Source organism: Toxotes jaculatrix, chromosome 21 (assembly GCF_017976425.1).
Source record: "Toxotes jaculatrix isolate fToxJac2 chromosome 21, fToxJac2.pri, whole genome shotgun sequence".
NCBI classification, from domain to species: Eukaryota; Metazoa; Chordata; class Actinopteri; family Toxotidae; genus Toxotes; species Toxotes jaculatrix.
In genome coordinates this window covers 1,713,281-1,725,477 of record NC_054414.1, presented here as the reverse complement: position 1 = coordinate 1,725,477, position 12,197 = coordinate 1,713,281, and the positions used below count along the sequence as shown (strand labels likewise).

General features: G+C 44.2%; 2 protein-coding genes across 2 annotated transcripts; both read right to left on the bottom strand.

Annotated features, from left to right (window-relative positions):
* Positions 1-437: 437 nt before the first annotated feature.
* galk1 (galactokinase 1) lies at positions 438-10,758 on the bottom strand. Its single transcript, XM_041029193.1, has 8 exons — positions 10,446-10,758; positions 9,882-10,071; positions 9,653-9,772; positions 9,325-9,460; positions 9,018-9,199; positions 7,822-7,972; positions 7,543-7,705; positions 438-1,098 (listed from the first exon to the last, which is right to left on the bottom strand). Exons 1-8 carry the CDS (start codon positions 10,608-10,610, stop codon positions 1,024-1,026), a joined length of 1,182 nt encoding a protein of 393 aa, XP_040885127.1. The 5' UTR covers positions 10,611-10,758; the 3' UTR covers positions 438-1,023.
* LOC121175426 (BTB/POZ domain-containing protein KCTD21-like) lies at positions 1,119-6,518 on the bottom strand. Its single transcript, XM_041029194.1, has 2 exons — positions 5,560-6,518; positions 1,119-5,000 (listed from the first exon to the last, which is right to left on the bottom strand). The coding sequence occupies exons 1-2, from the start codon at positions 5,971-5,973 to the stop codon at positions 4,536-4,538; spliced, it is 879 nt and encodes a 292-aa protein (XP_040885128.1). The 5' UTR covers positions 5,974-6,518; the 3' UTR covers positions 1,119-4,535.
* Positions 10,759-12,197: the final 1,439 nt, after the last annotated feature.

Sequence of the window (12,197 nt, the reverse complement as noted above, 5' to 3'; positions counted from 1 at the left end):
GATATGCTCTGAAAGCCTTCACAGTCCTGTGTAATTGTCCTTTAAGGGCTTTATCATTCTCTCTGAAAACATGGCATTTTTAGCCAAATTATTATTTACCACTGTTCTGACTTATAAAATCTAATCAGACATCCTGTCTGCTGGTATATGTGAATGGAGGTACTAACAAATGTATTATGTTTGTTAGTATTATGAGTTGCATTGTGGCATCCATTACAAAGTAGACACTGAATTTGACACAGAATACGAATAGAAAATGCCAATGAAGGCCCTGTATTATTGCATGCATTAAATGTCTTGACAAGAGGGACACATTTGTTTAAAGCAAAGTTTGTACAATTTCCTATCAATTGTTTTCTGTATCTATATCATAAATTTTAAATAAGGGTATTATTTATAGATTCTTTAATTAAAATAATGACACCAAAAGAAATATACGATTTGAAATCTCCTTTATTCTCACAAATCTAAAATACAGTGTTCCTCGATTATTTGATTTTGAACAGGTCAGGTTAAGATAACCAGAGAGAGTGAAAAAATAAGACTTCCAGTATAATCTTTGAAAGAAAAGTGCAAAGGCAAAGCAATTACTAACTTTATCTGAAGACAACAACAGACAGCAAGCTACACTCTCCACTCATGGCTCCACGATAATCTGCAGTTAGTCTCTAACTCTGTCTGTCAGCTGGTTGGTGCTGAGCAGGTAGAGGCGTAGCTGTAGCTACCTCATTTAAGAAAAATGTCATTTCACATTTAGCCAATTTAGCCAACATTTCCATAATTACATCAATCATCATATTACAAACTGTTACCAAGAAGATAAAGCACTGCAAATAAAAATGGTCTCAGGAAGCATTGTTTCACTGTGAAGGCACTTTTCCCTCATTTCAGTCATCTCCAGTGCGTATAACAGCACATCATTTCAATGGCCAGAACTGAAAAAAAAAAAAAAAATCAAGTGGCAAAGCCTGTAGAAAGAAATGAATGTGTAGTGCTCATATGGCAGAGAGGTGTTGACAAAGGTCAGGACAGGCTGAGGACCCGAGCTCCCTCTGAAGGAGTTGTGACATAGAAAGTCGGGGTTCCACTGTATCGCTCCTGTTGGAGAGGGGAAAACATGCACACACACAAACACACACACACAATGAGATCCTCAAACGTCAGCCAATAATGAATCTGAAGCAAATCACTAAATCTAAGAGTCAAGCTATAAAGGTTTATGTGATGTGCATGTGTCTGTGTCTAACCATAAAGCTTTCAGTTCGTGCTCATCACATCTCTCACAGTCCACGGAAGGAAGTTCAGAGAGGGAGCGAGAGGAAAGCAACCGCTGGGTTTGTTTTCACAACTAGACACCTTTCCTCTTCAGGCAAGACACATCTTCACCTCCTCTGAATTTCCTCTACTACCTCTTCTGCCAGACTAAAATTACACACACTGTGACTCATCTGACTCCCCCTGTAAGTCATTTAAAGGTCATATGAATACAGCCCTCCCACAAGGAAATACAGTCAGTTTCATTAGTGATTAAATACTGTGAATGAGCTCGTTTTGATACCTCATTCTATTTTCATTGTTCCATTTATGCAAATCATGTAGAAAAAAAAAACCCTTTACCTTCATAATTAAAACTGACAGTAAACTGACTTTATTGTGATATGTACAGGAAACAGTCTGTCAGCTTCCAGTAACATCAGACATCAACAAAAACACAAGATCTAAATAACAAACATGCAACAAAAGAGTCAAAATATATATATGAGGACATGTAAAAATGAATAGTGTATGCAGATCAAAAGTGTTTGCAGGATGGGGTGAATCCCTGCACCTCTGGAGCGTTGGGAGTGTTGTGTGGTGGGTGGCTCCTGTCCTTAATGATGACCCTGGTCTGTGACACTGGGAGATGCTCTCCTGTGCTGTGAAATCTCCAAACCAGACTGTGATGGAGGTGCTGAGGATGATCTTGATTGTGCATAGAACTATAGAATCTGCGGAGGACTTTGTTTGATTCCAGATTTTCTAACCCTTCTCAAGAAATACAGAGGCAGTCAGGACTTCCTCAGTCTCCCCAGTGTGCAGTGGTGGGTGCCGTTCACTCTTCCTCCGTGGGTCAACAATCGTCTCCTTTGTTTTATTGGCATTCAGGTAGATTGTTGTCCTGACACCATGTCACGAGGCAGCCACCTCCCTCCTGTATGCTGAACCATCAACCGCAGGTATCAGTCCAATGACTGTGGTATCATCAGCAAATTTTATAATATTGGTGTCGTACTGGGAGGTCACACAGTCCCGGGTGTAGAGCGTGCAGAGAATGGGACTTCAGCCCGCAGAGTTCCTGTGTTTATACTTGTTGCTCGTGTTTTCTCAACAGTGCTGTTCCCTTGAGGCAACTATATACCCAGTTTGAATTTTTGGAAACATGCTTACTCACTTTCATGCTTCAGAGGGAGATGAGATCGGTACTCTCTGCGCATTAACTGGAACTCATCCACCTCAAGAGGATTGTGGGAATCCAGGAAGTAAACAAGGCCTTTCTCGGTCAGCGTTCGTGTCTATACTCGTGTTCTTGTGAAACGTCACAGCTCCGTTCCAACTCAATGCAAGCAAGTGTTGATGCTCCACCTGGTAGGACACTTCTGACTTGTGTGGGCCTGGGGGAGTCATGTATCCCAGAATGCACTTTGTGCTGGCCCGCTGTGATGGCTAGGCCTGCTATTATGTCACTTTATTAAATTTTGAATTTTCTCAGGCAATTAAAGTAACCACTTTCTCAATTTGAGTATGGATCAGTGTATCTCCAGTGTTTTCTGAGGCAGTGAGGACCCGTCAGCTGGGTGGGCAGTTTAGCGGTCCAGCTCCTAAGAGGAGAATAGTCTTGTCTTTGGTCATTTCCTGCTGGCTCTGATGTCTCCGTAGTGTTCATATATTTGATGCAATTTCTTGTGACAGATAAACTCTAGTCTCAGATATTAAATATAATATCTGTTGCCGTCACACTGAAGGTAAAGTTATGCTCATGTTTTTATTGGACACTAACAGTGCTGCCTCTGTGGAATTTATAAATGTACATGAAGAAAATGAACAGAGGTGCTGCAGTCCATGTTATATTATATTTTATTTTTTTGTCACAGATTGAATAACAGAGATATCCTTTGACTCCATCACACTATCAATGAGACTTTTCTATTAAAAAGTCTGTTGGAAGAAATTAGAGTTGAGTTTGTCACAGTGAGGTACAGCTGTGTTGAAGATGAATCACCAGAGCCAAGCTGAGCCAGTGGCAGGAATTCTGCTGTTCCAACTGCAAACTGATTGTACTCCATCCTCCCTTCCTCTGGAGTTTGGACTTCTGAGTTAAATAGCAGTGGGCTCCTCACACTGAGAAAGCCTTACTATTTCAGCATCTGACCTACTGTCTGATTCCAGTCTATGCTAAAGTCAGCTAATCGACTCAGGGTTCTAGCTCCACGGTCAGAGGAACCCTGTGGATCTGACCTTTACTCTTGCTATGGAGCTATGCTCCGAGAGTGGGTCTCTACTTTGTTATGCCATGTGTAAAAACACTCTCCTTCTCATTCATCTGAATGTGGGAAGTGCGCTGACGCAGTAGGGAGGCTGTGATGGCTGTTGTTCGAAACAACACTGCATCGTGTGGCAGAAAAGATGAACCTGATTCAGTGTTTCTGCTTTGGTGCGACACAACATGGCAACATCAATGCAACAAGGCAATTCCTCTAACTGGACTTAATGTTGTTTTAACACAGGGCAAATGTCTGTCTGAATGTGGCCTTAGTTTTCTGTGCACACACACACGGTGACCAACAGCTGGCAGAGCTAACATGGTAACATAGCTTGATATGTTGCGATGCACAAATAGAGGCAGAGCAGGAAACAGCCAACTGTAGATGTGCACAGTGTATAGGTTTCTGCATTTGGTAATGCACTCAATACATTTGTTAGATACCCACAATGCATCTTGGTGAGTGTGGAATCACAGCCCAGCCCAGAGCTGCTGGAGGCTGCATCTCTGCTGTGGAGATCAACATGAAGTCAGTCGTGCATCCTGTGCTCTCACTTAGGAATATTCTTCTTCTGTTCTCCAGCAGTGCTGCCACTGCATTACAGCTCACAGTCATGTTATACTGTATGTATGTGAAAGCCGCCCCGGTGCCCTCACCGTAACAGACAGATGAAGCTAGCAATGCTTCGGACACAGTGTCTGAAAAAGGCTGTTATATCTAAATGTTACATTAAATGCTGACAGTGTGACATGTAAAACAATATTCAAATTAACATACCCTGTTATTTATTCATTTGGTTAATTCTATGACAGGAGCACAGGCATAGAGGCCACATAGAAAAAAAGTTAGCTCCCAGTTATAATGTGTATCCTTTTAACTTCCACATTACTAAGTTAATCCTATTGATTAAACTAAGTGTAACTGGTTCAGATGTGACTAAACAGAACCATCCATAGATCACCAGCTTGGCGTGTCCTTGTGTTTTTTTAGCTAGCTTAATGCTCCACCCAGAGCTCAGCCCTTGACAAGCCGAAGCGAGGTGCAGTTGAGAATCTCCGCTGGGTCAGGGGTCACCAGATCAACCCTGAAGCCTTCAGCCAGAGACACTTTCAGCAGCTCCTCCACAAAGCTCTGCATGTCAGCGATTTCACAGGGGCTCGGGTGCATGTTGATGATGTCGTCTGACTGCGCGGCCTCAGGGTTACAGACGGTTAGTCCCTGGTAGCGCTGTTTGTCATATTGGTCCTGCGGGAGTTCGTCGGGCCTCGGCACCCACTCCAGCTTCAGCCTGTTCTGCCTGGAGTTGCACGGATGGGGGCTTGTGAGACCCTGGGATGTTCTGTAGGAGAAGCGCTCGCAAAGCAGACCCAGGAAAGCTCTCCAGGTACAAAAGAGGTCGGCTGTAAAGGCTCGAACGGAGCACGTACGAAGCTCATAGTTTTCTGGCCCGTGGCGTAAGTTAAAGTGGAGAACGCGGACCTGGAAGGAGAGGGCAGGATATGCTGACTAGACATTCTCTAAAGTGAACACAAACAAAGAACCGGTCTTTCCACGACCAGGTGCACAAACACAACCTCCGCTCGCACACTGTGTACACAGTAGACATCAGCTCAGAGGGTTTGTGAAGGACAGGCGTTTTAGGCTTTCACAATTCTGAACCTACCAAGAAGAAAATCTCTCCACTGAGGCTCACTGTGTCATAAGAACAACTGGGTGAACCTGTCCCTGGGCTTACACCTGCTGCTGGGCCACTATTGTGGTAATTTGATGAAACCCCATTTAAGAAATATGTACCAGGTGTCGCCCTCTAATGGACAGGTGCAGCATTGTTGATGATCATTCGTTTGATTGGCTGTTAGCTGGCCTTCCTTAGTTTAACATGCCTGTATTAGACTGACTTTATATCACAACAATTCTAAACAAAATTTAATAGAGAAACGTCACATATAAAACAATCAGATTAATCTCTCATCGCTTTTATCTCCTGCTCCAAAAATCATCAAAGACTGACTTGACTTGTCGACTTGACTCCACGCACCTTGGACTCAACGTTGACCATAATCATAGCTCCGAGCGGCCCTCCTCTGAGGCTGCGAGGAACTGATGCCTCGTATCGGCGGATCTCCTCCAGCAGGGGGTGTATCTGGAAGAAATCAGCCTCTCTCTGCAGCAGCGCCAGCTCTGAAAAGCTGTCCGGCAGGTCCAGGGAGCTGGAGCGCAGGTAATTCAGAATGTACCTGAAGACCTTGCCGTCGCGGTCTATGAAAATGTTTCCTCTGTTATCCCTGAGCACAGGCATTTGCCCCGTGAACATGGCGCCCAGCATGGAGTCACGGCAGCGCGTCAGAGTGTCCAGGGTTGTCGTGTAAATTTCTCCACCGACGTTCAGCGACACCGGGTCCTGGAGAGAGTTCCTGTTGCTGTTGTTGTCAGGCGAGTTGAGGTTCAGCATCTCGGAGGTGAAGCAGTGTTGTTGTTGTTGTAGTTGTTGGGAGGATAAGGATCCCTCTGCTCTGCTCAGGAACGCTGCACACTGGGGGATGTGGAAGTGTTGGAGTGTTTCTTTTAAATCCAAGAAAGACTTGTTTCTTTTAACAGTCAACAAGCCACAGTAGTAACCAGGATACGGCCAAGTGAGGAGAACCGCAGGGACATCTGCCAAGTTAGTTTCCAAAGCTTGAGATTTATAAAACCAGAGTTTCAAACCGAGAAAAAGGTTGCTGACCTGTCCCTGCTCGCTGCTGCTTCAAAGCAAACGTGTCGTCCTTTCAGGTTTAGATGCAGGTGTTTCCCGTCATCTCCTGTGGTTGAATTGACATCTTTGTTGATGTATCTCCTGAAGGATTCAGCCAACAGCAGCAGGCCTGAAGTCTGACTGTATTAGAGCAGAAAGGCAGCAGCACCACAGTGACCAGACCAGCATGCTAATAACGGGACACTGGCTCCGTCTCTGCGAAGCTTGCTTTTATTCTCAGCTCTTACCCCCTGATCTCTCTCACTCACACACACACACACACACACACACACACACACACACACACACACACACACACACACACACACACACAGTGGAGCTGTCTGAGCAAGACACAGGGGGGACTGGGCAATTTGTCTGAAATGCCCCCCCCTTAAAGTGACAGCCAGAGCACTGAGAAGTGCTTTTTATCCCGTGTGAACAAATGAACAATGTCCTCAGACACTTTTCATTTCAAATAAGCTTTGGAATGGAACGTTTTTCTTTCCTAAGAACTGGGAAAAAAAAAATAAATCTCCCAACTCAACAACAGGAAAACTGACTTGCATCTGTTATAGAACAGATTTACATTGCAAGATGAGAATAATTAAGCTCAATATTTCAGTCCAATACTACAACTACTATTACTAAAACATCTTCTAAAGCATATATATATATTTGTAATTTCAGTAGAAAGAGAGAAAGAAACAGAAAGGCTCGGGATGATATCACCTGATGCTACATCCACATAAAACTGGACATGTTTAGCGTTTAAATCAGAGACCTAAAACATTTTGCTGCCGTCAGCTGCAGCATTTGGGGTCACATGAGAGAAAAGGAATAACTTTCCAACATCTGACACAGAAGAGCACAGATAGAGCATCTGCGAACACAGAGCTGCCAGCACTGGAGAACTTCTCGGTATCGAGGTGATCAGGGTCAGCTATGTGTCTGTATGTATATTTGTATTTTGTGACTTCTTTTATTCCACGTAAGATTTAATCCCAAGCAAGTTTGGTTGATAAGAGGAACTTACGATAACCTACGTCAATAACCTAGGTCCACCACGTCACTTTAGTGTATTTAATGGACAGTTTACCGGCTGCCTGCACCATACCGCTTCTTAAAAAGCCAAAGCCCTTTCAGAGCACATTGCATTTCCTATTTTCCCCAATGACAGCTCCAATTACAACAAGCTATTTGCCAAAATGTTTGGATATGGACCTACCAGTTTCTCATGTGCAGATGTGTGTGTGTGTGTGTGTGTGAGTGTGTGTGTGCGCTAACCTTTATGTGGAGTATAGTCCTGTCAACAGCACGGGCCTCCGTCAAAGTCACGGTGCATCCACCGAATCCTCCGCCTGTCATCCGGCTGCCGTACACCCCCTCCACCTCCATGGCTGCAGACACCAGCTCGTCCAGCTCCTTGCAGCTCACCTCATACAGGTCTCTGATAAAGGTGGGTAGGGAGGAGGGGGGGGGGGGGGGGGGGGGGGGGTTACTGTACACGTCCCACAGTCTGTCCTAAACCGTGTCTCAGATGTGATACAGCTGCTTTAACCGTACCTCAGGGAGCTGTGGCTCTCCACCATCAGCTTGCCAAACTCTTTGTAAGCTCCTCTCTTCAGGGATTCAGCAGCTCGGACAGTTCTTTCTATCTCCTCGATCACGTGACGAGCTCTTCGATAGGTGACGTCGCTCAGTTTGTACCTCGCCTCTGGAAATACAGGGAAGGAGAAAAGGGAGTTAGTTCAGTGGAACTGAACAGGATGTTTACACTCTCACTGAAACCACAGAAAGTCTTTTCTGAATGAAGCTGAGGCGTCACCACTGTTTTCTTTTTCTTTCTTATTCGGCCTTTCTTTGGTTAAGTGGAGGAGGCCTGTAGCAGCAAGTTGCAGCATGATCGGTGCAGGATGAATGTATTATCAGTTATTGTGATATCAGGGTCTGTTAAATAAAATCTGTTCATCATTTGTCTTACTTTATTTATGCCAACGCTCCACCTCAGCCAAGTGTGAGAACGTTTTTGCATTATTTTGGCTTTTTTATTTTTTTAAATCTCTCTCTTAAACCTCTCAGCTCAGGTTTTTTAGTTTTTTTATTCAGGTTTTTTATGTTCCAACTTTTTAAAAAGAAAAAAAAAACCAGGAGGATGGAGCTCTGCCTCTTGGTTTTGTGGTTGTTTTGAGGAATTTCTGTCTGTAGGTATGGACATGGATCTTATCTTGTACCTTGGCTTGCAGAAACAAAACAAACATCCTTCAATAGCGAGTGCCCTCCCTCCCATAATTCTGCATGCTACACAAAGCTACTGAACTCGTCTAGAGTTCAACTGAACTAGGCTACACTTACAAGAATAAGTCTGGTTTCATTTTGTCTCCATGTCCATGCAACTCAGCTATCAATCAAAAATCAACATAACTCCATAGCCTGTGAGACTAATGCTAATGCTAAGCTAGGCTAATCACATCCTGGCTCCAGCTCCGTCCGGACTAGCACACAAATACACTACACACTCCAAAATTGTCGAACTGTCCCTGGAACAGAAAGTGCAGTATGAGACAACAAGAAGACAGGGCAGTAAGATAGGAGACAAGAGAGAATCACATCAATGAATGAAGAGGATAGGAGGATAGGACGGGACAGGAATCAGGACAGCTACCTGGCCCAGGACAGAGGAGGACAGTTAGGAATAAAAGACAGAGTGGAACAAAATGGATAAGCACAGGTTGATATGTGAAAAAAAATATGCTTCATACCCTCCAGGTCCTTCATGGTAGCATCTCTGAGACTGGCCTTTCCCAGGATGGAGGCAGCCTCCTCACACTGTCTGCGTCTCATGGGGTACTCACTGCCAGTCAGAGAGTGCTTCACATTGGAGTTGGTGATGAGAATGACCAGGTCTGGATCTGCCAGGGGGACAGAGGTGGCTTCCAGGGACCTAAGTCAAACAACAAAGAAATGCATGATTAATAATGATGGATGCAAACAGAGAGAGTTTCCTCTGCTGTTTTGCCAGAAGTTTGCCAATGGTAACCAAGACGAGACACTGGATCTTTACAATACCTGCAATCAGTGAGCAAAGCATGTCCCTCTGTGCCGAGGACAGACACAAACTGATCCATTATGCCACAGGGTACACCAGCATGAGTGTGTTCTGCCTGCTGACAGGCCAGAGCCTTGGACACTTTATCTCCATCATCTGTGGAAACAGGAAAAAGAATGATGTAGAGCAGATACCAAAAATCCAAGCTTGTGTTTTTTTCCCTTATAGTAGAAGCACACACACAAGCATTGGCCCTGGTGATAAGACTAGTAATTAACACTGTAAAATACCCAAAATGTCTGTCAACCACACTGGTGTGACTGTTGTAGTCTGTAAGGAGGGTCTGACCTGGCTTGAGTTGCTGCAGGAATGTGTAGAAAGCCACCTCCAGAGACGCAGAGCTGGACAGACCTCCTCCCAGAGGGACACTGCTGGCTATCACCGCCCTGAAACCTGGGACAGGTGGAGCTGAAACATGCGAGACACAGAGATAATACACAATAAATAAATATTCTGTAATGGGAAAACAAGGCAGTATAACACCGAGACCAATGAGCATCACAGTTCATTTGTTTACCCCTGTAGTGCTGTATCACACCCTTCACATAGTTTGCCCAGCTGGGTATCCCTGGACACAGCGGTGATCCATCACTGGGCAGGCTGAAGTCCACTCTCCAAGGCTTATCAGCATCCTCAGTGGCTGTTACCACGGTAACATCTCGGCCAGAGGTTTGACTGCCAACCACCACAGTGACCAGGGGCAGCGCCTGGATCACCGAACACAAACAAACACATGCAGCTGGGTGGTTATGTTTTGCCAAACTCCATTGAAAAAATCATGTAATATAACATTTCTTGCTTATTACTGATACATGGAACCTCAGCCCATGTGGCAGTCCGTAGGCTCTGCTCAAGAGTGAGCCACCAAACATTACATGACATCTTGATATTTTAAACTGCAACACTGTTCATGCAAGAACAAGAAAGTCAGTGATAAACGATGCTTTTTTTGCACAAGTACTGGAAACATTAAACTGTCAGATTTCTGAATGACGTTTGGTGTGTTCAACACAACCGAACCCAGATTTCCAGTGGGTGAACATTTGGTGGTAATGATTTTGTTTTGTGTTGTTTTGTTTACCATTGGAAGTACAAATCCCTGGTTGTAGTCAGTGTGCTCTCCTATCAGGTTGACTCTTCCAGGAGCACACACCGCCACCTGAGGATCCTCTCCCCCGAACACCTGTCCATACAAACCGCGAGCCCGCGCAACCAGCTCGGTCGCACTCGGAAAGGAACTGGCCATTGAGCAGAAGCTAACTTCAACACGCGGGTTAAAACACTAACTATACAACTATATAACTGTAAATAAAATACTAACTCACTGAAAGTGGAAGTGTTCAATCATGTAGAAACCCTGCAGGAATACTTGGACATGTCTCGTGATAGTTTGCTTCCTGGTGTCGTGGACACGTAGATTGTTGTGAGGCTCTGATTGGTAGGAAGAAGTCACTTGACACAGCACGTGGTTTAAAACGACTGAATACACTGTAAACTCACCTTTTTACGTTCCGACCTGTTCTTCCATCTCATACCATCGTAGCAGACCAGTAGCCTCTACAGTCAGGGAGCAGGAGGGTGGGAGGGGGTACTGTGGGTACCAGCAGCTTCTACAAGAGCCGGTTGAAAAATGGCGCAATGGCGGCACCTGGTGGCCGTTGAATGTTATTGTACCTACAGGACAGTCTGTAAAGACTCTGCTTATAACATCAATGAAAGACCTTGAGCAGACCCTTGAGCAGACCCTTGAGCAGACCCTGGCTCATGGTGGGTGGGTCAGGAGGCAGGAGGAAGGAAAACATAGCTCAGTGCTGGTTCCAAATAATCATGACAACAGCAAGACTAAAAATAATAATGAGACAATAGTAGGGTTATGATATGAATGCATAGAGATGGAGAGGATGAGGAACAGAGAGGAGCTCGGTGCATCATGGGAAGTCCCCCCCCCAGCAGTCTCAGCCTAAGGCAGCTTCACTATGGGATGGTTCTGTGCAGAGTGTTTTCAGGTCTTGGTACTGGGAAGTGTCTCGGCGTTGTAAGTTGAACACATAGTAGGTGGCAAAAACTGTAGCAAATATGATTGGACGCCTTCACAGATCACATGGCTTTCAATGCTGATCATCCAAACATCTAACTGTGACAGCTGTGACCAGCAAATAATGCAGACAACAATTATAGTTAATGTCCCAGAACAGGATGAGGCCCTGTCCCAGGTATTTTTCAGGTACAGGGACTGGCTACAACTCACCTGATGAAATTTTGAGAAATACATTTTTATTTTTCTTTTGTATTCAATTTACATCAAGCATCATAAGCTATACTGCTGCAAATCATTACTTATACATCAAATACATCCGTGGGAGAACACAACAAAACCTTTAGGTTTATGAGACAGATACAGAAAGAGAGAAATTAGAATGTAGAATAGTTTGTGCGGATGCAGAGGAACAACTGAGCGTATCCTTCTATCAGTTTTATTAGTATTGTTATGCTGTGGGAAACAAATTACTTTTTGAATTCATTTATATCCTTTTAATAAAAAATAAAGACAGACAAACCCATTTCCAAAACAATAATTTAATATATTATGTATAATATTTATATACACAGGTTAACTTAACAAGGCTTTGTACAACTGTTACAAAATTGGTCCACGCACAGTCACCCACGTAAATAAAGTACATGCACAAGGGTACAAATAGAGAGACGGACAGACTGCATCTAGATATGATTAAGACCTGGACATGGAGTCTGGTAGGACGACAGTGGTTGGCATTACAGTTTGGTTCTTGCTCCTGCTTTTGTTGTCTTCACACTCTAAAATTCTGAGAAG

Bases quoted from the DNA above. Each gene is read 5' to 3' on its own strand.
- LOC121175426 (XM_041029194.1), bottom strand. From the start codon at position 5,973: ATGCTGAACCTCAACTCGCCTGACAACAACAGCAACAGGAACTCTCTC. The intron at 5,001-5,559 runs GTGCGTGGAGTC...CTCTCCTTCCAG, and splicing joins TGGTCAACGTTGAGTCCAAG to GTCCGCGTTCTCCACTTTAA.
- galk1 (XM_041029193.1), bottom strand. From the start codon at position 10,610: ATGGCCAGTTCCTTTCCGAGTGCGACCGAGCTGGTTGCGCGGGCTCGC. The intron at 9,773-9,881 runs GTAAACAAATGA...CGCATGTTTCAG, and splicing joins TGTGATACAGCACTACAGGG to CTCCACCTGTCCCAGGTTTC. The intron at 1,099-7,542 runs GTTAGCGCACAC...CCTCTCCAACAG, and splicing joins GGACTATACTCCACATAAAG to GAGCGATACAGTGGAACCCC.